The sequence below is a fragment of the Calidris pugnax genome, unplaced genomic scaffold (genome assembly GCF_001431845.1).
Source record: "Calidris pugnax isolate Ruff unplaced genomic scaffold, ASM143184v1 scaffold76, whole genome shotgun sequence".
Classification (NCBI taxonomy): domain Eukaryota; kingdom Metazoa; phylum Chordata; class Aves; order Charadriiformes; family Scolopacidae; genus Calidris; species Calidris pugnax.
This window is the reverse complement of record NW_015090827.1, coordinates 2,212,927-2,239,985: the sequence shown is the minus strand read 5'-3', so window position 1 is coordinate 2,239,985 and position 27,059 is coordinate 2,212,927. Positions and strand designations below refer to the sequence as shown.

The following is a 27,059-nucleotide window of genomic DNA, read 5'->3' as shown; positions in this document are numbered from 1 at the left end:
CAAAACAATGAATTTCAGTTGTTCTGTAACCCAGTTCCTTTAATCTGCATAAGAGATGCTGACTGAGTTCACTCAACCAAATCACTACTGGCTTTCAGAATACAATCAACACATGCTTTTCAACAGTATTAATATAGCATGAAGCTTGTGCTCCTAATTATTCATGTTTTTGCATTCTGTTTTTTCCCCCTGCTGTAAAATATGCAAATTTACTTCTTTGTGTTATTTAGGTCCCACATGGGCCTCAACAGATCTGCTTGGAAGGAATTACAAGCCAAACATCTAGATACACGCTGTCAACATTTCAAGCTTCATTATTTTTATTAGGTTGGAATGCCATTATAGATTTGATATTAGGATTTAAAAAGCTTTTTATAAATCCGTCAAAAACCTACAGTCTAATAAAATGGTGTGCTGATAATTACTACTACTCCACTTTGTGTGCGTGAAAGAGAGAGAGAAAAGCCCTCCAAGTCCTGAATACAAGAGAAATCCCCATCTAGTGGCACTATTGAAAAACGCAGTTTGTTTTTGTGCAAAATTAGTACCCAGGAGGATTAGTTTGAGTTCATTACTGAATGAAGGGGAGCCATTACCTCCTTATGCAACTCAGGAGCGGTAACAGGAGAGGGCTGTTTCTGCTGAATTTCTCCTCCTCGGACTGTAAAATTCAACACCCAAACCAGATTTTTAAGTATAAAACCCAGAAAGCAGCACTTCAAGAAACAGGTCGCTTAATGCAGTAACATCTTGGTACACATCAAAAGTGTTCACTTACGGTGGCGGAGACTGGTACATCTAAAGTATTCTTTAGATAAAAAATACTTAAAAGATTTCTCCCAATCTCCTATTATTATAAAATTAGCATAAAATATTTTTGAATTTGAACAGCACAGTGAAATAGTAGCTTAGTGGAAAACTGCAAGGCTGGAAATAACTACACAAGCACTTACTGTTATATAAAAAGATACGTAATATAAGCCCATTGATGCAGAAAGTGAAAGGACATTGAGACACTGCTTTTTTCCAACTGGCACAAAGCCTTATGCATTTCTTTAATGTAATAGTATATTTTAAAACACTGCAGCAGCCCAGCCTTCCTTACTAGCACCACTAAAAGCTCCTTAAATATTAATGAACAAACAACGTAGAGATTCACAGGAATCTACTACACATTACTACCAGCTCCTAGAAAATAAACAGCAGCAGCAACACCAAGATTTTACAAATCTTTCAACGCATTTAATTTTTGAAGTGTGTAAGCAGAGGGGAGAAACCAAAAAGCTATTTGAATTGCAGGAAAAATCTCGTATGGGGTAGTCCTTTCATTTGGAAGGATCAGTACATTAAATTCTCCTTTCATAGCATACTCACTCTGGAAGATTTTAAAATGCACATTTCTCTCAGAAACAAACATCTAAGAACTTCTTAAAAGAATCATGTGTATACATCTGTATTACTAAGATCGAGATGTAAACAAATAGGTCTTTATAACATGCTGTGTGACAGTGGGGGTAATTCAAATATGCAATTTATCCGATTCTTTCTTCCACAATAAAAAATATCTCAAATACTATCTGCATGCAGAATAGATTCATGTCAAATCAGAAACGGGGAGTTGAAGGGAAAAAAATATATGTAAAATTGTTCTTCAGAGAAACAGAGTCAGGATTTCCAGAACTAAAAACTGACGAGTGTTGATCAGTTTACTTTTTGTATCTTCTGTACTTCCTGCTTTGTTAAGGATGTTATTCTGCAGTGTAACTGCAGTTAACAAAGGGAAACATCCAGTTGGCTGTAAATCATACTTTCCACAGCCTCACAGCTGAGTGAGGATGCTCCTGCCTACAGATGAGGATGATCCTTTATTGAAGGAATTATACTGAATTAACTCAGAAATACAGATACTGAACACAGCAGAGTAAGGTTCATGTACCTCTTTTAAGATAAAGCCAAAGCTCAAATGCCTTGCAGAGATTACCTTAAAACACTAAGTCACACCCAACCATCAGAATTTTGGGATAAGAGTATCTGCTACCATCAATCATAATTCATCAAGCTCACGTACTTTTTGTGCATCCCATTACGCATCTGAATTTGTCTCAGCACATATTAGTGAGGACTTTTAAACCACCTTAATTCTCACCAAAAAATTCTACCTTTCAGCTAATACCAGTTCTCTTCTACCTTCTTAATAATGAAGAAATATTTGCCTTATATTGTATTTAATCTCATAGGATGAAAAACAGTAGTTCCCACCTCACTTTCTGTTGGTGTAAGTCTGACCACATTTTTTCTGTCAAGCTACTTCTCTTCAGACAGCAGCATTGCAACAGAAGGTGCACATTGGTTAATTTGACAAATCCAGGACTCACTTGAATACCACAAGTCCTTCTTATTGAGAAGAGACTTAAGAGACACTTAATTTCTTACGTTTGTGACTATTTAGGATTTCTTGAGAGGAAACATAACAGGCAAAACCCATGCTTGCTCCAATACTGAGAAGCATAACAAATAAGTGTTAAGCCAAAATTTGCTTACTAGTTCTAGGTGCCCTCCAAGAACCCCACCCCTGCCCTTTTTTCCCTCGGGTACTTGCTCTTGAAACTTCAAAAAACTCTACCCCAAAATTGTTGAATCTCAGAAAACAACCTTCAGATGACAGTCAAATGCTCCCTGTTAAGTCAGTGACAGTCCCTACCACCTCTCAGAGTTTTGCACCTGAGGCAGAGAGAGCTCTGACTGAACAGCCATTGCTCAGCAGTGAAAATCCATGTTAATTTACATCTAAAAAAATGAAACAAGAAGCTGTCCTAAGGTCAAGGAAGAGACAGAAGTTAACCAGGTTTACAAATCTGGATTATCAGCACCAGCAACAGAACTGCTTCTCCAAGCCATTTACACCATTCCAATTTACCACATAAAAAGGTACCTGAAAGAAAACCAAACCAAATCCAACAACTCTTAAATGCATGAAACAGATTGGTCTTTAAAACACAATTTAAAAGTAAACAAAGTAGACCTGAACTTGGGCATGGTCAAAGGCTGAGACCAAGAGCTCCTGGGAGAACCGTGCTGCCTCCCAGATCCTAGTGAGAGACAACAAAACCAAAATGGGTACCCAGCCCTGAAAGGCTATAATAATTTCTATAATAAATAGAAATAAAATCAGAGAAGATTCAAGCAAAATTCGTAGTACTTAAGTTTATACTTAACAGATTAATTTAATATGAATTTATATGAACAACGTTTAAATAGTTACTGAGAGCATTTCAGGAAAAATGAAGCAAGCTAAATTGAGTGCAGAATGAGGACCAGCAATTTGGGGACATAAGCAACAGTTGGGTGTAGAACTCTCTGCCCGTTACAGAATTTGAATATCTAAATGGTCTCCCGACTTTTTGGGGATGACAATGTGTCTCCTTTGACCCTTTCACAATGCAAGCACTGGATTCATTTGATGTAACCACTGAAACCAGTGCAGATGAACAAAATCCAGTGGAAGGCAACCACTAAACAACAGAGAGTCACAGATGTGAAACCGGTGTCATTTCAACAGAGAATGTAAGTTCTCCTCAGAAAAAGTTCCAATAGTCTCTCATATTGTTAGATTTTGATAATCTAGAGGCTTCCATGACTTGAAAATCTCAGTAAGTAACACTTCAATAGAGAACCACTGTAAGATTCCTGCTAAGAACAAGTCAGTACACCCAAGCAGCAGGAGCTGAATGTTGATGATGACAGATTTACAAGGAGGAAAATACAAATTTTCAAAAGAGGAAAAAGAAAAAGAATTTATTGCTGTCATGCTGTAACTAATCCTTCTCTTCTGCATTCTTCAGCCATCCTACAAGACTTTGAAAGTGCTCAATTAAAGCTGCAAATTTAGCCAGTTCACAGGTGAGTACACTTCAGATTAGTTTTTGAATAATAAAAAAAACTTTGAAAACCCTACACTGCTTTATTTTCATCAAACTAAACATGAGTCAGATTGTGAGACAGAACATCTACATTCGCCATGTGATTAGAAAGAGAAAGATGCTTCTTGGCTTCTAACATAAAAAGACTTTGGGCATAACACTAAAAGGAACCTGAAAAAAAAAGTCCTCTAATGACTGCAAGAAAATATTCTCTTCCCACAACTGTAATCCTAAAGCTAGAAGCCTCAGCTTTAAGCTTTCTTGATTTGTTTCTTGCTCACAATGCGAAGCTAGAAGCCTCAGCTTTAAGCTTTCTTGTTTTGTAAGGACATAACTTCTTGCTCACAATGCAAGAGGAAAACAAGAAACTACATTTTCAATGTTCTTGAATAAGAGTTCGCACCTGTGGAAATATATGAACTCCTGCAGGAAAACTACAAATTCTGAAAATGTTTATCATGGCTTCTCTTCACATTTCATCTGGTCTAAGCATCTCAAAGAAATTTTTACATTTCAAAGATAACAAGAAATAATTTTATACAGAAGCACCACTTACCCACAATAACGAATCCATCTGCCTCTCTCTCTGGAACTGTAACCTTCTTCGAGTCTTGACTTTTTCGGAAGAAGCTGAACATAACTTCTTTCTTTTCTTTCTTCTTAAGCCGTTATCTAAAATGAAGACAAAACATGTTAAATAAATATAAGATAACATCATTTCCCCTAAGAAGTTCACAACACACCAAAGGCCTCATACATGATATCACAGCTTAATTTTTATTACCAGATTTGTATGTCAGACATCCAAATGAGAAAGAGAGAAGAGCGCTACCACATTGTGCTTGGATTTAAAAAAAGAAAATAACAGAAAGAAAGAAAGATAAAAATCCTGCATTAACTATTGTATCACAGCTTAATTTTTATTACCAGATTTGAAATATCAGGCATTTGTATGTCAGACTTACAGATGAGAAAGAGAGAAGAGGGTTACCGCATCGTGTTTGGATTTAGAGAAAAATAACAGAAAGAAAGATAAAAATCCTGCATTAATTATTTGCTGTAATTCTTCACTTCCCACCCAAATATTCAGGATTCCATAAGCAAGACTTTTTCTGTCCTACCCAGTGACCTGTAGTGATTAACTGCAATTAACTGTTCGCCAGATACAAACTGCCTCCCGCTCTGCTGTTACAAGCCACAGCAAACACCTCCAGTCTCCACATCACACAAAGTCCAGTACGGAGGGTAAGCACTGCCTTTAGGAAATGGTATAGAAATAGAACGTGGCAAAAGCAGCAAGGATTCAGACTGTGGCCCAATACCTGCAACTTAAAGATGGAATCCGCCGCAGGCTGGGCAGCTACTGCTTGTTCATGCTGACACGGTGCCATTTCCAGCAACCAAATAAACTACACTGATGTACAGAAGAACAGAACAAACTATCCAATCCCAGGTGTGCGGTAATTAAAAAAAAAAAAAAAAAAGTTACTTATCTTGCACCTTATTCCTTATTCCACGTGAAATACTGATATTTCCAGTTCCGTGGAACTCCTAATTACCTCATTGATTCGTTACCTTCCCCCACACCCAGGCTCAACACATGGCGCCAGCAGCATATTCCCTTTTCAGCCCTCGGGGAGTAAGTCTTCTCCTGCTACCAATTAGGGCTGTCAGTCCCATAGCTCAAGTGGTAAAAACCTGTGCTGTAATGCTCCAGAGTCAGGTTTCTGCTCCAATGATGTATGAAGGAGAGGCAGCGGTGGAACAGTTTAAAATGCAATTTAACCTTCATCCTAAGTGTGCAACAACAAGAAGCAAAATCAATTTGATGTGTAAAACCTTACAGATAGCTTTGGTAAGGGCTCAGATTCCACTCAGCCCCTTCAGGTGCCAGAGCTCCAGTTGCTCCAATCACTTTTTTTTATTTTTTTTTCTCTTTGAGATGTGTGTTACTGTACAGTTTTCAGCTCCATCACACAGCATTCCCCTTCCCTTCTTTCTCCCACAAAGAAAGGCATCTTAATCGGTATATCCATGGCACAAAAGAGCTGTACAGGAAACCACACAGATGTCATCTTTTAAATCCTGCATATTTAACATACCTAAACTTCACTGCTTAAAGGACAACAGACACTCCAATGCAGAGTAAATTAACAATCAGTACCATTTGAACAAATTAATGTTACAAGCAATTTTACATCCTAGATTTTTTCCTTTAGTTGACAGAAGACAGCCTGAGTATCCCAATTTTTTCTAAAACCCACAAAATGTATCTACATACACAAGGCTTGATCTTTACTTCGCAGTTTTCAGTTTCTGAAGTAGCTTTAAACTTAATTCCACTGTCAGCGGTATTTTTCAAATGGAAAACAAAACAAAAATCCCACATCCTTTTGCTTGAAGCAGAAAAACAAACAAAGCAAACAAAAGTACCCCTTGAGCTCAGGCCTGGGGTTTCTACACTGTTAAAACCACGGGTCCGGCAGTAAGAAAACAGAATTTGTTGTATTTTGTGATTGTGAATGTTGGGGAGGTGGTGAGGAATCCACATATTAACAAGATTTCACGTCCTTAGAGAGGCTGTTTCCCTCTCTGGAAACAAAACTTGTGCTTGTAGCTCTCACTGGGGAGGAAGGAGCTCGCCAACCTGCAATATTTCAGTACCTTTGCTGAACACAAAATTAAGTTTAGAGTAAATAATAAAGAAGAATTAACAAAACAGAAAGGGAGCACAAACAAAAAGTAGAGGGAGCACAAACAAAAAGTAGAGCTGTACACAGTACAGCACAGGGAAAGGCAAACCCACAGACAAGCAATGCTGGGCTATTTGTGATATTTGCTCTCTTAAGAATTTTATCAACTGTGGTACTTCAAAAGTAAACATAAATCTCTCCAGCAACGGGAAATGCAACCACTAAATTTCTTGAATTACATGTTAAAAACAGAACAAAGCCCCTGTCCAACAAAGAAACAGGGAGTTGAATGGAAACACTCTTGAAGATAAGACCAGAGTTTAAGCACTTGCAGAATCAGGCTGGAGTTTTACTACTTGTAGATAAGATGAGGTTTCAGTTAACAAAAGCTGAGAAAAACCAGTTTCCACACAAGTTTCATTTCACAGCAAAAAAATGAAATTTGAAGTTTGTGGACCTGCATGTATGGTCACACAGACCAGAGAAAAAAAGCACTTAGCTGCAGTGGTGGGTTTGTGTTTTTTTTTTAAAGCTGTCAGCACAAAATCACAGAAAATCCACCCGCCGTTCAGAGATAGCGCCACGCTCCCGCAGTCATTTCTCCTGCACAGCACAGAGCCTTCCCCTTCCAGATGGGATTCATTTTATTTCTATACGAGACCTGAAATTGAATCCACTGCCTAAAGATAAAAATCTCCCTTGGTAGGAATATGCAATTCCCTTCTCCTCGTATTTCCCTCTCACCAAAAAAAGTGAACACAATTTTTTCTTTCTCCAATCTCAGTCGCTGATAGTTAAGAATAATACTTTTGGCACCGCTTCAGTCATTAGCAATTAATAAACTGTGAACTAGAGCAATTCTGTGAGGCTGCAAAAAATATTTTGTCTTTCTGTGAGGCTCTCAGAACATACTTGGGATTGGACAAAGATGAGTTACAGAACCGCACAAAGGGGTTAATTTATTCCTCCTGCATTTTGTCAGTCTCCTTTGACAAGAAGTATGGGTGACCTTTGAGCCAAACCAATACCTTAAATCCAATAAAATTCTTCTATACAATGAAGATACTGGCATATTTAGCATTACCTTCCAGCTTCTTCAAGAATGCTCACAAGTGATAGGAGGAGAAAGGTAATTTAATATTAAAACCAGCGAAGATGCAGAGTACGATAAAGAGGGGATGCCCAGGAAGACAGGGAAGCAGAATGGCAGTGGCATTGCTGGTAATTAGACAAATGATGAAATGAGGTCAGAACCAGATACAAAACTCACCTTAAAGAAAGAAGCAGAATAATTTCCTATCTAGCAGTTTAAGCTATCTCATCTATGGAAGAAGAAAACGGAAAGCATCAGAGCAATTCTCTCTTCCATATTAGCATCCCCTGTGATTCACCAATAAAGTAGCAATCAAAAAAAAAAGATGTTTACAGCCCTGTACAGCCCTGCTGACGACAGGAAAACAACCAGTTTAAGAGTCAAGAACATACATGTCGAGAAGATTCCTCTGTGACACCAAAAGAACAGTTTAAAAGCTTTTAGTTCTAGTGTAAGAAAAAAAAAGACATATCATTTCTTTGTCTGGCATTAACATTAGTCATATTCCTTTAGTTTGTGAGTCTTGAAAACAGAAGAAAAGAAGTGTCAAGAGAAACACGAATACAAAAAAAAAGGGGATATACATATAACAAAACACTAACAAAGACTTTTTTACTTACATAAAAAGGGAATATTTGTTTTTAAAGTTTTCATAAAGTTTAAGAGAAGTAGAAATACCAAGAACTATGCAACCCACATTACTACAGTACAAAAACACTTGAAGACGCTGAAACATAAAAAAATCAACTACGGTCAAATCAGACCATAAAAGCAGAAGTGACAAAGGCAAAGCCAAAGCACTCAAACCGATGTCAACATTCAAGATCCTGAAGACAGAAACATGCTAAAATGCCAGGTGTTTATTGGATACAACGCTCAATAGTTGAAATCCACTTGTTTCCCTGCAAACAGTTCTCTTTTGACTACAAACCTTTAACAGCTGGCCCTTCAGACGTGGCAAGGAGCCCTAGAAGAGCCACTTTGCAGCAGCCCGCTGCATCTCCCTCCAACAGTTATGAGAGCTCTCCTTTCAAATCTCTAAGATGTGCTAAGGACATGAGGATATGCTCTGGCAAATAAACCACTGAAAAGGTGAATGGCCTCGTGACACTGAAGAGGTGACAATCAGCTACATTCCATGGAAGGTATAACCCCACAGCACTCCCCTTCCTCTTACCTGTGAGGAAAGGCTAAGAGGGTTGGGACTGTTTAGCCTAGAGAAGGCTCAGGAGGATCTTATTAATGCATATAAATGCCTGAAAGGAGGGTGCAAAAGGGCCCTTAATCACCATTGAGGCCCTTCACTGGACTCTCTCCAGTATGTCCACATCTCTCTTGGACCCAGAGCTCCAGGTGTGGCCTCACCAGGGCTGAGCAGAGGGGAAGGACCACCTCCCTCGACCTGCTGGCAAAGCTGCATCAAATGCAGCCCAGGATACCATTAACCACTTCTCCTGCAAAACAAATTGGGAGGAACCTCTCCACGCAAGGGAGAGTCAAGGAAAACACATGGAAAAAAGCAAGATGCATGGTGAGAGTGCCATGTCTAGCCAGCTCTGTCTTATGTCCGTCAATCGCTCTGACCATAGGATCGAAGTCCCCCCCCCAGCCTCCTTTTCCCTAAACTAAACAAACCCAAAGTCCTCAGCCGCCCCTCACAGGACATTTCTTCCAGCCGTTTCACCAGCTTTGATGCCCTACTCTGGATGTATTCAAGAACCTCCACATCCTTCTTAAATTCCACACGATACTCAAGCTGAGACCACACCAACACTAAACACACAGTTTGCTCTCTTGGCTGCCAGGACACGCTGCAAACTTAAACTGAGCTTACTCTCAGCCTGCACCTCCAGGTGCTGCTCTCCAGCCACTCCTCTCCCAGTTTATACTGGAAATGCCTGAGTATTGCAGCCATTACGTGCACAGAATCATAGAATGGTTCAAGTTGGAAGGGACCTTAAGGATCATCCAGTGCCACCCCCTGCCCTGGGCAGGGACACCTCCCACCAGCCCAGGTTGCTCCAAGCCCCCTCCAACCTGCCCTTGAACCCCTCCAGGGATGGGGCAGCCACAGCTTCTCTGGCCAACCTGGGCCAGGCTCTCACCACCCTCACACCAAACAAGCTCTTCCCCACATCTCACCTCAATCTCCCCTCTTTCAGTGTCAAACCCTTCCCCCTTGTCCTATGGCTCCCCTCCCTGACCAAGAGTCCCTCCCCATCTCTCCTGGAGCCCCTTGAGGGACTGGAAGAGGCTCTAAGGTCTCCCTGGAGCCTTCTCTTCTCCAGGCTGAACCCCCCCAACTCCCCAGTGCTCCCAGCATCTCCGTGGCCTCCTCTGGCCCCGCTCCAACAGCTCCATGTCTTCAGTAACAGACTCAGAAAGGCCCAGGAGACCACAGACCACCTCCCTTTTGGTGTCTCGTGCACCAGACAACAAAATCACGGCACTATCTGGCACCCACAAACAATGATAACGTTCAATCAGAGCAACGTTTTGAATGTCAACTCCGGCCTGTAAAAGCCAGGAGGGTTAACGGGCCGGTGATGGGAGCGCTCGGCTCGGAGAGCGGTGACCTGAGGGGAGCGACTATGTAAAGGGAGAAGGGAAACGGCGCCGTCAGCGGAGGGGAAAAAAAGGGGCTAATTTAGGGGAAAAAAAAAGATTAAACGGCAAAACATACAGTGAGTAGGGCCGCTGTCACACCCCGGCCCGGCCGCCCGCCGCCGCCGCTCACCAACCGCCGCCGCCGCTTCCGGGTCACGTCAGGCGAAGGGGAAGTCCCGCCCCCGCACTTCCCCTCCCCGGCCCGTTGCCGGGGTAGCGGCGCGCGCCCCCTCCCTCCCCTCCGTGGGCGGGCGGGAAATCGCGGCGGAAGATGGCGGACCTCCATGAGGTGCCGCGGCGCCGCATCGCCACCAGCCAGCTGGCGCAGCACATCGGCCAGCCCGTCTGCTTCGTGGGCCGCGTCGAGAAGGTCCGTAGTCTCCTCCTGCCGCCCTTCGGGCCGCGCCGCGGGGCATCAGGGTGAGGGGGGCTGCCCTGTGGCCCCGGTAGGGCCTAACCCCGGGGTGCGCTCCGGGATGGGCCCCTGTGGGGAGGTGGGGGGACACTGCTGTGGGGTGGCTGTCGCCTTACCCGGCGTGGCTCGTCGCAGTCCGGCCTGGAAGAGGCCGGTGGCTCCAGTCAGGCTGTTAACGGTCCGGTGTTTCAGGGAGAGGCCCGTTGCGCGGTTGTGGTTGAGGCGGTTAAACCGGTAACTCCTCACGGCTGCCCTTTGAGCGCGCAGGCCTGTTGTCTTTTGTAGATCCACCCTTCTGGGAAGCTTTTCGTGCTCTCGGACGGAGAAGGAAAAAATACAACTGTGGAGCTGAGCGAGCCTGTAAGTTAAGGAATATTTTGGGAATGCCTGGTGTTGCCTCTTGTGGATATCGGAGGTTTTGACCCTTCTGAAACCTGAGCATGCCTCACGCGTATTGAGTTTTCAGTCACGAAAAAAACCCACATCTTAGTTTTTTCTTGAGGTTTTGTTGCTTCTGTAACACGTGCAATCCTTGGGATGTGGTAAATTTTTAGTCAGGAAAAAAAATATATCATTAAACGGTTTGGATTGGAAAGAACCTTAAAGATCGCCTAGTTCTAGCCCCCCTGCCCTGGGCAGGGACACCTCCCACCAGACCAGGTTGCTCCAAGCCCCCTCCAACCTGGCCTTGAACCCCTCCAGGGATGGGGCAGCCACAGCTTCTCTGGGCAACCTGTTCTAGGGTCTCACTACCTCCATATTAATGAATTGCCTTGGTCTTCCTCAATTTTCAGTTGGAGTTGGGAGAGAGAACTCCTTCCTTGTCAGACACATCCCTGTAAAGTGGATTTATAAAGTGGCATCTTCCATCTGATCAATGGAATGGCCTCAATTTGTGCCAGGGGAGGTTCAGATTGGATATTAGGAAAAGTTTTTACACAGAAAGGGTTATAAGCCTTGGAATGGGCTGCCCAGGGAAGTGGTTGAGGCACCATCCCTGGAGGGATTTAAAAGACGAGTTGACAGAGTGCTTAGAGAGGGTTTTATCAGAGTTAGGTTGATGGTTGGACTAGACGATCTTAAAGGTCCCTTCCAACCCAGACAATTCTATGATTCTCTGATGCTTTTTCTTAATTTTTTGAGTCAGTACTTAATTGCCTGTTACAAAAACTGTAAATCTGTAAGTAGCTCAAGGTTTTTGTTGGTTTTTTTGGGGAGGGGGGGCAGGGGTGTTCAGTAGTCCTGTGTTGTTTGATACTGAACAGAATCTGTTTTTTTGAACAAACCATAACCTTCAGCTGTGAAGAGTTCCCAGCTTAAATGCTGTGCAGTAGAGACAGCGGCTGATTTGGTAATACTGATTTAATTTTTGGTGCATTTTCTAGCTAGAGGAAGAGATCTCAGGAGTTATTGAAGTAGTGGGAAGAGTCACAAACCAGGCAACCATCATGTGCGCGTCATACGTCCAGTTCAGAGAAGATAAAAGTCCGTTTGGTGAGTAAGAATATACATTCTGACAAATTAATTTTGTATTCTAAACTCTTCTTCGATAAGTAAAACGGGAGAGCCTGATTATCTCTTCAACCAAATAAGGTCTTCAAGCTGCCAGCTGTGGAGCAGAACAGAATAAAAGGGAGTGTCATGGCAAAAATTAAGTACGAAATACACTGGTTTACTGTCAAACTGTAGGGATTGACTCGAAGCTGGAGCCAGGCTAGATGGTTGCCATGGTCTGATCATTCTCCCACTTTTGACAGTGTGGTTCTTGCCTGGACTTTGTGGGACTCTGCACCGAGGCCTAAATATAGCCCTCTGGAAAGTGAGCAGTGAGAGCACAGCTGCCTGGGCAAACTGGGGAGAATTGAGGGGCACTGGGAAGGCTCAGCTACACAGCTTAACACAAACAGCGCTTTAATGCTGTCATTCACCCGTGGGGAATTGACCTTATGCATCATAACCCTTTTCTTTGCCCTGTTTCAGATCTGGAAATCTACAACGAAGCACTAAAAATTATTCATGAATTCCCTGAATACTTCCCATTTGGCACTGGGAGGAAGAACTGATTTTTCTTAGCGTATATTTAGAGGGGACACCAGCACTGTAACTTTTTTACCTGACAGCATGTGAATAGTGGCATTTATTTCCGACAAATGTACTGAAAAGATGCTGTTACATGGGCCACGTATGGCCAGTGAAGAATGTTTTCTTTGAAAATTAATTGACAGGGCAAGGAGAATGCTGCTGTGGGTACCTCACTGTATATATCTAACCCTTCTGTTTCCATGAGGAGTGTTCAGCTACAGGATTGGACTTGCTAGAAACTGGAGTTTTGTAGATGTCTCTCTGTTTTGGCAAATTTCACAAGAAATTTGTATTTGGTGGGGTTTTAATGTAAATATTTTTCTTTTTTAATTTCGTTTGCTTTGATACCCCCCTCCCCATATTCAATAAATTTGTATTTTGCGTCTTGAAAATGGTCTCTTCTCCAATAAAAAAAATATCTGATATAATAGAGTGCTGTTTTCAGTGATAGATGGTGCCTCCTGGTCTATTTTGTACCAGATAGGGGTGATTTAACACAAAGTGGAGTGTGAGGTATTTATTTGCCTTTTCCCCTGAGATTAGGCTGGGGATTTCAACCCCTGCTGAGTTCCCACCACAGCCTTCATTCCTGGGGGGAGTCTAAGCAGAAGTACTAGGAGCCAGCACGGTCATGATGACTTTAATGACATAAAATTTCCCCATAATTCCTGAGTTTGGGACTACTACTTACAACTTGTGGCAGAATTCTTACATCTTAAGGTAGCGAAATCTAACTTTGAAGGTATTCTTTGTGAATGAATAAATGTGTCAATTAAATGGCGTTGTTAATAACAGCATGCTCATTTTCCTACCATTTAAAAGTCTTTTGTATTACTGCACTTTGGAAAATTGGTATTTTGTTACCAAGGCCTGATAAAATAGCCTACCACTAGATGGCTGTGGCTGTTTACCCCACGCAGAGCCTGTCCTTGGATGTAAGGCCCTGTGTGTAACAATTAGAACCCAGCTGAGTGGTAAATACTACAGTTTCCCATTTTTAGTGAAGACTTTTCTTCTTCACCCAGTCCTGCAATTAGACTCTGTCGGATGTAAAAAACTAAATGTGTAAGTGAGAGCAGCTGATAAAATGTCTACAGTTATAATTTTTGTTAGAAGACAACAAATTGCCCCACAAATCACAGCTGTATTAAAAAGCCAAACAAGGCAAAAAATCTGATCATTAAAAACCATACACCTCTTAGTTTGTAAATTTTCTAAACTGTGTAATTACTGGCCTGAAGGTGTGATTAGCAATAATGACAGCCCAAAGGGGTAGTTACAGTGTGCCAGAATGAATCCACACCATTGCAAAGACATGCAGAGTATCAAAGTAAGCATCTAATTTAATGACATGATAGAATTTGACACAAAACAGGTATAGTCGAGTCAAAAACATTATAAATGCAATTCCGTAAGAGAATGAGACAGTGAAAGTTAGTAGTTGCATTCACCTGAACGGGAAAGTTTGCTAAACATTGTTACAGAGGAATAAAAACACATCCTTGACACTTACAAATCCTCATTTCCATAAAGCAAAAGTTTTATTGCCTGTATTTATATAAATAGAGTATCATACATTAAACCCCAGTTTATAAGTTTTGAAGAGCTCTTCAACAGCAACATAAAGTGTGCAAAAATACCAGAAAAAGAAATAAATATTCTTAACAAGAAAAAAACCTAAAAGTAACTGCTCTCCCATGCCTACAAACATCAAGTACCTCTTAGATTTTTCACTTAAAGTTCTTTCTAAATTAGGCAAGAATTTTAGATGAGAATAAATGTAGGAGATGTATTATAACATTAAGTCAGAAAATATAACCAGAACTGAATGCAATTCATGTACATCTACAGAAAATGCTCCCACATTCTATCTTGTTGGAACTACACCCAGGAATTAGAGCCGTGGAGCATTACAATGTATTCTCTTTTAAAACACCAATTTTCACAGTCCTGGCACTCCAGCACCAGTTTATTGCTAGCATTCCATTGAGCATTTCATAGCACGCAAGCGGTAAGGAACTCATCCTGTTTCTACCAGTAAATAAACACACACCAAGTAAACTGATGTTCTTATCACAGACCTTAAAACAGGTGGGGTTTTCCCCCTAACTTGTGTGAATTTTGTTGCCTACAAACATCAAGGACACCACCACCCACCAGCTCCTGGCACAGTATGAGCAAAACATCATTGACTCTCTCTCAAATCAAGAAATAATCTTAATTCCAACTGGTAACGTTTCTAGAAGTACTTCTGGTCAATGACCTAACCTTGAGCAGCCTTTTGGGAGCAGTGTGGTGTCCACGAGGATTTATGGAGGTTGATTTCACAAGTACAGGGAGATGCTGATTATCCAAAAGTCTTCAAATATTTTTGTAGTCAAAACTCAGCGCGTAGTTGAAAACTTTAAATATTTACAAGCCCCCGGTCCTTGAGATTTCAGGTCTTCACAGCACTACGTGAAAAATTAATCAATCAAATGAACCCTCCTATAGTTTCCCTGCACTCAAAACACAAGGGTTTGCAGGGAAATCTTCTCTAGGGTGTAGGCATCATGATGAGACAAACCCCCCCCAAATCCTTTAGCATGAAAATTCACATCAGCCAGGTGCACAGATAAATAAGACCTTGAATTGCAAAGGTACTGCTTTACTATTAACAAAACCTGGGGATGGGAAGAAATGGATTTTTCTTTAAAATAAAAAAATCTGTAGAAGACAATTAACAGTGGCACTTGGAAGGAAACGACGGTTTGCGTACAAGAAAGCGTGATCAAACCACAAACAGAGGAACCCACAGCATCACTGCGTGGGCTTCTGAAGAACACTTACAGGTGTGTGCTCTGAAGGCCCACTTTCACAGCATTCTTTGGAAAACAAATGAAAGGGCTGATCAGCGTTACCCTGAAAACTTTTAATTAAAGTCCTTTGGATTTTAGCAAATCCAAAGCGTCCACAGTTTGCGGAGGGCTTTTGAACAGAACTGCCTCAGTCCTCAGAACAAGGACCACAAACTACAGCCTGGAGGCTCCTGTCAGGAATCCCTGTTTCTACCAAGCACAGCCGTACACCCATCGTTTTGCTAATCTGATAGCAATTTATTTTTTTTCACAGTCACTAAGTCACAAATGACCTTTGTCTAAAATATCTGCTTGGGCTCTGCTGGACACCCTTAGAGAGCCCCACGTTTTCAAACGAGATTTAGGCCTGGACAGTCTCTGCTGGGATGAGGTTCCCTGTGGTATCCAGCTGCATGCACTTACACGAGCAGGCAGACACCGGGCACTCAGTGTGGTCTCTAGATGGCAATAACAGAAAAAAGATAAAACAATTAAAAAAAAAAAACTAGAAAGATTTTTGGAATCTATACATTTAAACACGTGCAGGGATGCAGTATTTCAGAAACACTCAGCATCATAGTTAAGCTCTGCAGATATATAAACCAACAAAACATTATCATAGAATGGTTTGGGTTGGAAGGGACCTTAAAGATCATCCAGTGCCACCCCCTGTCCTGGGCAGGGACACCTCCCACCAGACCAGGTTGCTCCAAGCCCCCTCCAACCTGCCCTTGAACCCCTCCAGGGATGGGGCAGCCACAGCTTCTCTGGGCAACCTGGGCCAGGCTCTCACCACCCTCACAGCAAAGATGAGATTTCCTGAAATCTCAGCTCCATCTCCCCTCTTTCAGTGTCAAACCCTTCCCCTCATCCTATGGCTCCCCTCCCTGATCCAGAGTCCCTCCCCATCTCTCCTGGAGCCCCTTGAGGGACTGGAAGGGGCTCTAAGGTCTCCCCGGAGCCTTCTCTTCTCCAGGCTGAACCCCCCCAACTCTCTCAGCCCCCCCTCCCAGCAGAGGGGCTCCAGCCCTCCCAGCATCTTTGTATTACAATGACAGATTGAGCAAAGGAGACGTGTCCCACTCAGTGCAGCGCACACAGGTGAAATGAGAAAGGTTTTAACACCAATTTACCTGAACCAGCTCAGCATGTGCCCGGCGTGTCCCCCGTGCCTGCAGTTGTGACACCAAGTAAACCAGTTGTTGAACTGGGCCAGCTTCTTGTCTTTGCTGAGATCCACCTTTTCATCCGACTTGGATCCTCCTGTGCAGAGGCAAACCCACCCCCACAAACACACCTGTAAATCATGAGGCTTCATTTCTATTTCAGTCCCAGTAACACCATTAGAACAAATCTGAAACTAGGAACATTGTGTAAAAAAGTGGCCTGATTTTAAAAGAGAAGCCGGCACAATTTTTTACCAGAGAAGAACTGGTAGAGAGCCAAACTAAGGATTGTACTGCTGAGCTCATTTCACATCTTTAACATGCCTTTAACAGGGGTGTTAAACTTGCCCATTCGACAAATTTTACAGCCAGAATCTCCTCAAACAATGATTTGTTTCAGTGATTGATTTATATTCCAGTGAATTGTGGACCTGTATTCGTGCATGTGAAATGTTCTGCTTTAAAAATAGAGATATTTATATAGCAACAAAAACTGAAATAATGAATTGGAACAATTACAATAAAGAAGTCATATGAGATCAGTGAAAGGATGAGAAGAGAGATATAACTAGATGAGAACCACATGGCTGCACGTGGCTCTGTAACAAGACTGGCTTAAAAATATGAAGAAAATCAGTTTCATTTAGACCTTGAATAGAGCTGAGCCCAAGACACTTGGAACCAACAGATTCCAGGCAAAATATTTCTCAGCTGTGACAGCACGACCCATACATTCTTTCAGAGTGAGTGACAGGAAGGATACCACATTAAGTGTATTCTCTCTTCCTCTTCCAGCTAAAAATCAATTAATTTAGATTCCAAGATTTCTGTAGTGTCCCTGCAATTCATCTCAAAAACCCACACTTCCCATTTCTTACAGTTTTAAAGCTCACAATACTGACCACCACAATTCCTGAATCTTTTCATCTGTCTAACTGTGGGATTTCACAGACCATCTCACTGCCAGAAACAAGTTCCCAAAGACCAGACATAGGTTTCACCATAAAATCCAGTGGGACATAAACAAGTTTTCAATTCTGGTCTTCCTCCTTCAACACGAGGAGTATGAAGATTTACAGAATGAATACAAATAGAAGGAGAAAGGTGCAGGAGAACATCTTCCAGCAGGAACTGCTAATTAGACCTCTCTCTTGTACTTCAGCTGAATAACTCTGACCCACGGTGTCCTACCTGGGCAGCTGGAAACGGGGGTTCCCATGTTGATGAGGCAGAGTGCGCAGCGGGGAAGGGGTTTGCGGCAGCCAGGACAGCTTGTCACTTTTGACTTAGTGGGTGACCCGCTAACGCCATACTGGCTGAAGCCTCTCCCCTGGTGAGGAATGGCTGAGCAGCTGTAGGATATCGATTTTCCACAGAAATTGCAACTCACAAACACCTAAAGACAACACAAGCACATTAATTTTTTCAGTTGGTTCCACTTTTGCTCTACCTATATGAGGGAATTTGTTCACCACACTCTAGAGAGCACCCTAGAAAGCCAAGGTACTTGTGAAGGAGTTCCTGACATCTTGGCTTGTAAATGTGGCACCCAGGCCCGAGAAGGAGTCCTTAACAATGCTAATTTCAACTCTTTTGGGGCTATTTATGTTATTTATGTTAATCACATAAAGAATGAGCAGTAAACTCAACTCCCTCCCACCCGGAGCAGCCAGAGGATGCAGCTCTCCCTACTCAGCTGGGATGGATACAGGAATTAAAAAAAAGCCTTCCTGATAAACCTTAGGGCCCAAAAGCTTGTAATTCCCAAACTGAGCAGCCACAAGAGAGTGGAAGGTGCTGTGCTAAGGCCACATTGGCTAAAAATGCTATCAGATGTTAAGTAGATAGCATTTAGACAGGGCATTAGGTTTTGGTTTAACTTTTAGTTTAAGGTTCAAGGGCTTCAGAACAGCTTTGAGGTTCACTTCAATTAAAACAGAGCCCATCCGGACTGGTCCTTGGCTCAATTCCCTGGTTTCAGCATCATCCTCACACTGAGAATCAGGGATGTATCATCCAGCTGAATTCATGTTTTTCAGCACAGGAGGAAAAAAAAACCAAAACAGTTTTCCCAGAAAAAGTGTTCAAAAGTTACAGTTTCTGAAAGACCTTTCTACAGAAGGATGATGCCACCTTCCTTCCTGGACTGGTGATATTTCCTATAAGAATTACATTTACCTGGACAGTTTCTGAAAGACCTTTCTACAGAAGGACGATGCCACCTTCCTTCATGGTGATATTTCATATAAGAATTACATTTACCTGAGCTAAAGGTTTTGAGCTGGGATCCAGCTTACTCCTGTGGATATCAAATTCTGCCCGTTTATGCCAAAATCTCCAAGCATCTAAAAGATTCCTGTAGTTCTCGATCCAGTACTGAACCCTCTCATCCTTAAGTACGTCTGATGGAGAACCCTAAAGCAGGCAGGAAAAAATGCCAGAAATATTATTCACTTTTTCAAAGGGCTTTACAAAGCATACTACAAAATATGAGAAACAATAGAATGTAATTTTTCTAGAGAAAGATTAATTTTCTGTTAAACTGTAATGTCAGTTAGATAAGAAATTGTTTTCAGTCTGCCTCTCTGATTGAAAAGACTTGTGCTGCTGTATCCTCCTAAAAACTTGTGTCTGTATAACATAAGGAGTATGAAATTCTGCCACATATCACAGTCTGTATCATCATTATGATTACAGTTAATCACAGTGCTGGCAATAGTGGACACTATGTAAAAGTCAAGACAAGCTCATCGTAAAACCAAACCCTGTGCTTACAGGCAAACAAAAAAACCTCACCTCAGTTCTCTATCAAAATTGTGGAAGCAAAAAAAGTACTGAACTTGTCAGGAAACACAGCAGCAAGAAGCAGGGAAATGGGTATTCCCAGGTCAGGTAGTGAAAAGGGTTATGTTTTCTTTTTGCCTCTTGATCTCCTCAAGCTGTGTCAGCCAGAGAGAGGGGAGACACGTGTTTACAGTCAACACTGAGTGTTTCAGATGATTCCACAAAACAGTTCCAATTTATTATAGAAAATAACTTTTTAGTTCACCAGATTCAGTGCTCTACTGCTAAAGAAACTACGTTTAGTTCTCATCTGTAAAGATTTCCTTCTGGGTGAAGCACTCACCTGCAGCATGCAATAACTTGCTGTCTGCACGTCCCCGGTTCTGTCCACATAACTCTCCATCAAGTCAACTCCATCCTTGGTCAGCCCCGTTAACAGTATTCCCTCCAAATTCCCAGCATCCTTCATTTCGTTCGTCAGCTTCTCAATAAACCTGTTCAGCTATTTAAAAAAAAAAATAAAATTACTTAAACTTTTGCCATCTGTTCATCCCTCCCTAACTCATTTATGTTGGTATGTGGCAAAACTTTTCATGATTTTCTGTGTAAAGAGGAAGGTTATGTATTCTTTAAATACTTTAGTGAATTTAAAAGAAAAGATTCCTGCTGTAAAACCAAGCCTTAATGCGAGAGAATGTAAATATCTGGAAATAAATACTGAATAAGGACAAATACTCTCCAGTAAAACAGACACAGAGGTAATGCAATGGCATTTAACAAACAAGTATGTCATAAATCCATTTAAAAAAACAACCGAACAAGACAAATAAACAAAACTGGAGCTGAAGGTACAAACTGAAGACCAGATTATCCCATAATTATATCCTACTGGGATCAGAAAAACCAAATCCCTTATGACTCATTCCTTGCACTTTTCACCCCCCACCCCAGAGTTTCTTAAACATGCCACCAAGAACTCACCTGAGCATCGTTGAGGAACTTGCAAGCAAACGCCACCCTGTCTCGTACAGCCACGTTGTTTTCATACTTTGGAGAGAAAAACAGGAATAACACTGTTACATGCAAGTTTCCACTTCTTCAATACATTGTGAAAGTCAGTATGACTTATACAACAGTACAAGTGTTCTGTGAAATTGATTATGTAGGCAGAAAACATCTGAAGAAAGCTAACACTGTATATCAGCTAAATTGTTCACGTTGGGATAGAGGTACGGGAGCAAGAGGGAAGCTCCTGTACCAACCCCCTCAGCCTGCAGGAGAGCCTGGTACAGCCTGGTACATCCAAATCCAGAAAAAGCAGCTTTATAAGGCAAAAACTACTTCCAAACACGCATTTCTCACATGTATATTGGCACTCAAGGTGCAGCAATACCATATTATTTACTTTCTGCTTTTTAATCATTTCAGTAGACGCAACACTAAAGAAATAAAATCCTTGACTAGATTAATCCTATTAATTAGCTGTGCCTGTATTTCTCCCTCCTGATATTCTGAGAATAGAAACCTCGATTAATGCTGCCAAAACAAGGAGATGTGCTTGGCAAAATGTTTTCATGCAAACTTCAACAGCTCTCACTGAAGTAAAAAATTAAAAAAAAACCAAACAACCTTATCATCTGTCAGTTTCCAATTCATCAATAAAAGATAACTATAAAATTATTACCTAACATCCAGAGAACAAGAACATTCTCTCTTGAAGAGAGGAAAAAAGACTCAAGTTTCTCTCCTCTGGGATTCTTACCTTATTTTTTTCTTAATACTTTAAAAGCGTCACATTACAACAACTTTGTTTTCAACAGGTTTAGGCCAATTACCCTGTTGCCTTAGAGGAGCCCTCCCTTGGGCTAAACAATTCCTACTGAATCCAGTATTTCTGTTGTTCTCTAGCCAAGGATCAAATGCGGTACTTCAAAAGCTCAAAGTATCCCATAATTAACCATTTAGTTTGCTCTCCACAAGGCAATTTTATATCAATTTCAGAAGATGTGAAACTACTCTGTTTACTCTTTCAACACAGTGATTTTAACAAGTAAACAAGGCAAAAGAAAATACAAATAAATGCAAATACAGCTTGATCAAAGTTCTGCAAACTCCCCTGCACTTACTCTGCTTTGTGCATTTCTGTTATTAACCTCTCTCTTTCCCCCCCTCCTGCTTAAGTTATTTTGACAATGTATTTCTAGTGGTTTAATAACTCCACGCTAAAAAAAAAAAAAATCCTTTAAAAATGTGTGAACTATACTGGATATTTTGGCTCCTTATGCACAGTTTGTTCACTAATGTGAGATGCCTGTTTAGCAGAAAAAAATGTTACCTGCCAGCATCAGAAGAAAATAATACATTCTAATCTGATCAATCGATTGGAGTATATAGCCTTTCCCCTACATATGTGTGTGTGCATGGATATATACACCTATTACTTAAAATACGTTTAATTCAAGAGAAATGTACTCACCAAAACACCATCGTATGACCCAGACTCACTTGTCAGGAAAGCAAACATAGCACACAAGTAGGGGTTGTTCAGCTGCAGCCTCAGAGTACTGCACATTTCTCTCCAGAGGGAGTTCTTCTCGTCCGTGTAGCCCGATAGAGCCATCGCTACTACATTGAGGTTCAAATCACCTGGTTTATTAGAAACAAGCAGTGAAACAGTATTCAAGTTGAGGATTTTTTAAAAAATCCTGTTAAAACTAGAATTGAAAGCATCTGCTTGAAATGGAACCTTTTGTCAGGATGCAAGAGAAAATGCAGTAGAATTAACACTCGCTAAAATCAATGTGTGAACACCAGCATTTTTCAGCTGCTGCTTTAAATGCCTCCCTTCAGGCAAGTTAACAAGCCTAAAACTCACAAGCCCACATCCATGACAGCCTCAGTTATATTTTTAATATTGTATCGCGCTGTTCTGGTGGTTTGAAGTAGTTTTGAACTCTGAAATGTCTTCCTATCACTACCATAAAAGATTGTCATTACCATAATCCATACACACGAGGAGTAAAACCATAGGATTGTATCTAGAGCCATCACTTAACAGACCTAGCTGGAAGGTGACCATTGCATACAGCAGCTTCAAGTTAAGAAGCTTCCTAAAAACAAGAAGCTTCCTTAAAACTATTTCATCATTCATTCTGTCTGAACTTTATCTTGAATTTGATGATAGTGAGTCTCTGCTCTGAACCCTCCCTATGGAAAGCACACACACACACACACAAATTTCCCCTCCTACACCAAAAAGGGGCAATATTAAATATAAAAGAACTTTAAGAGCTCCCTTCATGTCTTACCTACCCACTTCAGTAGCAAGAGAGGCTTTTAAATTTAAACTGATGCAAACTGGAGCTGTAGGAGGAACACTGGCAAGAAAACAGAACAAAACCACCTCCATCTCCTGCCTCCAGGATCTAAACTTTTCCCTCAGACACTGCAGCTTTTACCAAACATTACTCCAAAACAAATGTTTTCTGCAGACCCTGAATATTACATTTCAGTTATTGCACAGCCATCGCGCTGGCGGAAACCCGCGTACAGCCCCATAGAAAGTGATATTCCTGACATCCAGCCAAGAGGCAATTCCATTAAGTAAAAGAAACCCACTAGCTCCGAGTGTACCACTGTCTGGGGTGTGTATTGACAGAAAATCCTTAAACATACACTCTATTTTAACCAGACATAAGGCACGTGATAGTCTGAGGAGTGAAACATGAAGATTTCTCAGATTCTCAGGCTCCGACATAACCACTTCAAGCACTTATTTTATGTGACAACAGGCATCTTGCCCAGACTATCTTCCAGAACTCTGTTTATAGAAACAAAATCTACTCAGGTGACGCAAAAGCTGAAACAAAAAGCGCTGAACACAATACACACCTTTTCCTGAGGAAGCCCCTTTATTTAGAATCTGTATCGCTCGCCGTATGTCCAAGTTGAAAAGCGCCACGGCAGCAGCTCGCTCCCAGTCTCCCTCCTGCTCCAACGAATTTAAAAAAGGTTCCACGTCTAAGTCAGTTCCCTTCTTTATCCACCCACAGAGCTGCAAAGCCAAGGATCTCTCCTCACTCAGGTACTGAATAATATCTGCCTGTCTATCCGACCCGCTCCTGCTGTGCCTGAGGTTCTCTGTTGTTCCTACAAATGGGAAAGAAGTTAAATTATGCTTAAATCACAATTTGAATCGCCATCGCAGAGCTTGGATTTCAATCTTAAAGCAGAGTGCAAAAGCTGAGCATTGTATTTTAGTGCTTTAAATCAATATCACTAAAAACTCCCCGGTACGGAGCAACATACACAAAATTATTTTGATCTGCTAAAAATTATGCATCTAAACTTGAAACATATTCCCCACTAAGTCTTTTTAATTTCCTCCACCGATTTTGGAGGTTCTTGTTACAGTTGAGAGGATTGATTGGTTTGTTCAATTAGAAAATGCATAATAAACAGGCAAGAACTTGCTCTACCAGTTCTCCTCTTCTTAGCAAGCATCAACGTGCCAGAAGCTTTCCCCCCACTGAAGAGTTATTTTTTTTTCGCTCCAAGAAGCATAAATATTAATAAGACACATAATGAATAGAGAAGGCAAGATTCAAATAACAGACTGGAATAATAAAAACCCACGCTGAGCACGAGAGGCACAATGGGATGCACCAGGGCTGAGAACCACTTCAGAACAAAACAGCTTCTTGAAACACTGTTATATAAATATAATGGGTACATTTTCTACTGTAAAGTCAGGTTCCCACAACTACACCCCCATTTGGAACTACAAAAAAATAGAAAAGTTATGTTGGGGGGCAAGAATTTTCAGCGCCACAATCAAAACCCAAGGGTTTGAAAGAGTTCAGTGGAGGATTCACCTCTCAGGATATTATTTTTTTATGATTAGTGACTTTCCAAGAACACTTGGAAAATCCTGGAAATTACTGTCATATAAACCCTTAACTTACATATATTAAAAACACAAACAGAAATTGTTTCTGTATTTTTAAATAGCCTCTCTCAATGATTTCTAAAGACAAACCCACAAGCGCATCATTCTGTAAACATACTTCAACAGAACTTAGCAAAGTTGCAACATTCTTACCCAAAGATGACTTCACAATTGATTTAATGCCAGCATAAACTAAGGGACCTTTGTTTCCTGTAAGTTTTTGATCCATATCTTCAGTATACTGCTTCATAAGTATTTTCAGGTATAGGAAGCTTAATTTTTCCCAAGTGTTAGAAAAATTTTATATTTTTTTTTATATTTAAAAGTCATATCCTATTAACACGTGCAAAGTATTTACAGGATGTTGCATTATATTTAAATGCATTTCAGGTAACTGCGTTACGTATAAAGGGGCATTAATTCTTTAGGGTGTAAAGGGCAGTAAAATAAAGGATATAATGCAGAGTGTACCAAAGGGATTTCAGCTGAGGATCTTCGTTTCCAGCTAAGAGGTGATTTCTCCAAACCTGCTCAGTATCCAGCCCATACCTTGACAAAGCTCTGAGCCGCATTTTGGTCGCTATGTCTTTTTCCAAGGAACTGGCTTTTCCTTCCTCCGTGCACTCGTACAAGTGTCGCCCACAAGCCCACATTAAGGACGTCACCGGACTCCAGGCCAGAGAAATTCTTTCAAAAACCGTGAAGTCGGACATAGTCCTGTTGGGGGTCACCACCACCATCCGATTCTGACTGGTGGGATGCCAGGCGAACGACGCGATGTAGTTGTCGCAGGGTTGGACGCTGCGTTCGATGATGGTGGGCTCGGTCTCGTCCCCGATGGGGGTGGGGGTGTGCTGCATGTCGTACAGCCTGATGATGTTGCTGTCCCTGGTCAAAGTGGCCAGCAGCCCAGTGCGCGTGGGACACCACGCCACTTTTGTTAAGGGTTTCGGTTGCTCCGTCAAGGTCAAAACCGGCTTCTCAAACTTTCTCAGATCCCATATGGCAACCTGACCTTCATAGAAGGAAGCTACACGATCGTGGAAATAGGGATCGACAGTCACTCCTTGGACAGCCTTGGTGTTCACAAATATCTTTTGGCTCGTGTTCCTCAGGTCAAAGATCGCCAGGTTTCGATGCATTCCAGCCAAGAGCAGCTTCTGATCCCGTGGAAGCCAACAGAGAGAGAGACAAGCATCGTTCTGTCCCAACTCGTACAGCGGCTTCGTTACCACCAGTCCCACCTCAGGATCTCCTGCCGAAAGTCTCACCTTCTCTGTAGCAACTGCAGTCTCTGGGGCATATTTGCTACTGATATCCCAGATCAATACCGAAAAGTCAGCCCGATGCTTGTCCAAGCCAGCAGCGAGCCAGTTGCTATCCAGTGGGTTCCAGGCCAGGGTATTGCACTGCCGCGCGTGTTTGGGAACAAACTCTTTGCCTATCAAATCTTTACATTTCGAGTTGTGGTCTTGACCCAGGCTGGTCAGTACCACTCGACCGTTGGCCTGGCCGACGGCGAGGAGACATTCGGGATCGTACTTTGGATACCAGGCCACGCATTTCATATACGGTGTATCCGAATTTATTGACAGGAGGGTGGCTGTGGTTTCCTCCGATAAGCGCAAGGAGCCTGCCTTGAGCTCCGAGCTGACAGCCGCGTCGATGTGGTACAGGCTCAACTCCGAATCGCACACAACAAACCTGTCAACGTGGTGCGGGGCCCACAGAATGTCAGGTTTGGAGCCACTCATGTTTAGGGTAAAGTTACATACAATTTAAGCTCTTGTAAGGACACTCAGGTGACATCCATGCATCTGGAAACTGTTGAGAAAATAATTTGTAGGAATGTTAGAATCACAGAATTGTCTGGGTTGGAAGGGACCTTTCAGATCGAGTCCAACCATCAACCTAACTCTGATACAACCATCACTAACCCATGTCTCTAAGCACTCTGTCAACCCATCTTTTCAACATCTCCAGGATGGTGACTCCACCACTGTCCTGGGCAGCCCATTCCAAGGCCCCTTCGGAGCAAAAATGTTTCCTAATCTCCAATCTGACCCTCCCCTGATGCAACTTGAGGCCATTTCCTCTTGTCCCATCACCTGTGACTTGGGAGAAGAGACCGACCCCCCCTGGCTACACCCTCCTTTCAGGGAGTTGGAGAGAGCGAGAAGGGCTCCCCTCAGCCTCCTTTTCTCCAGGCTGAACACCCCCAGCTCCCTCAGCTGCTCCTCACAAGACTTATTCTCCAGAACCCCACCCAGCTCCGTTGCTCTTCTCTGGACCCGCTCCAGCCCCTCAATGTCTTTTTTGTGGTGAGGGGCCCAAAACTGGACACAGCCCTCAAGGTGGGGTCTCACCAGTGCCCAGGGGGACAATAACCCGTCTTTCTTGTGGTGAGGGGCCCAAAACTGGACACAGCACTCGAGGTGGGGCCTCACCAGTGCCCAGTACAGGGGGACGATAACCCCCCTGAGTCCTACTCACCACCATCCTGACACAGGCCAG

The 27,059-nt window shown here is 42.1% G+C and overlaps 3 protein-coding genes across 4 annotated transcripts in view; 1 reads left to right on the top strand and 2 right to left on the bottom strand.

The window, feature by feature from the left end:
- Positions 1-10,970, bottom strand: part of UMAD1 (UBAP1-MVB12-associated (UMA) domain containing 1) — a 62,885-nt gene extending 51,915 nt beyond the window's left edge. The window contains exons 1-2 of one of the 2 annotated variants that reach the window (XM_014940297.1): positions 10,845-10,970; positions 4,477-4,592 (exon numbers count right to left, since the gene is read on the bottom strand). In XM_014940297.1, the coding sequence (XP_014795783.1) occupies positions 4,477-4,558 (82 nt within the window). In that variant the 5' untranslated portion in view covers positions 4,559-4,592; positions 10,845-10,970. Of the gene's footprint in view, positions 1-4,476; positions 4,593-10,389; positions 10,465-10,844 lie in introns of those variants that run through there. The other variant, XM_014940296.1, reaches the window with a different exon arrangement.
- RPA3 (replication protein A3) lies at positions 10,527-13,236 on the top strand. The gene is made up of 4 exons (XM_014940298.1): positions 10,527-10,683; positions 11,014-11,088; positions 12,114-12,222; positions 12,709-13,236. The coding sequence occupies exons 1-4, from the start codon at positions 10,585-10,587 to the stop codon at positions 12,789-12,791; spliced, it is 366 nt and encodes a 121-aa protein (XP_014795784.1). The 5' UTR covers positions 10,527-10,584; the 3' UTR covers positions 12,792-13,236.
- An 890-nt stretch (positions 13,237-14,126) lies between these two features.
- Positions 14,127-27,059, bottom strand: part of MIOS (missing oocyte, meiosis regulator, homolog (Drosophila)) — a 14,238-nt gene continuing 1,305 nt past the window's right edge. The window contains exons 2-11 of the mRNA XM_014940308.1: positions 25,003-26,369; positions 24,699-24,797; positions 23,489-23,746; positions 22,074-22,243; positions 20,579-20,644; positions 19,941-20,099; positions 19,076-19,228; positions 18,005-18,209; positions 16,781-16,910; positions 14,127-16,105 (exon numbers count right to left, since the gene is read on the bottom strand). Of these exons, the coding sequence (XP_014795794.1) occupies positions 16,009-16,105; positions 16,781-16,910; positions 18,005-18,209; positions 19,076-19,228; positions 19,941-20,099; positions 20,579-20,644; positions 22,074-22,243; positions 23,489-23,746; positions 24,699-24,797; positions 25,003-26,299 (2,634 nt within the window). The 5' untranslated portion in view covers positions 26,300-26,369 and the 3' untranslated portion in view covers positions 14,127-16,008. The remainder of the gene's footprint in view (positions 16,106-16,780; positions 16,911-18,004; positions 18,210-19,075; positions 19,229-19,940; positions 20,100-20,578; positions 20,645-22,073; positions 22,244-23,488; positions 23,747-24,698; positions 24,798-25,002; positions 26,370-27,059) is intronic.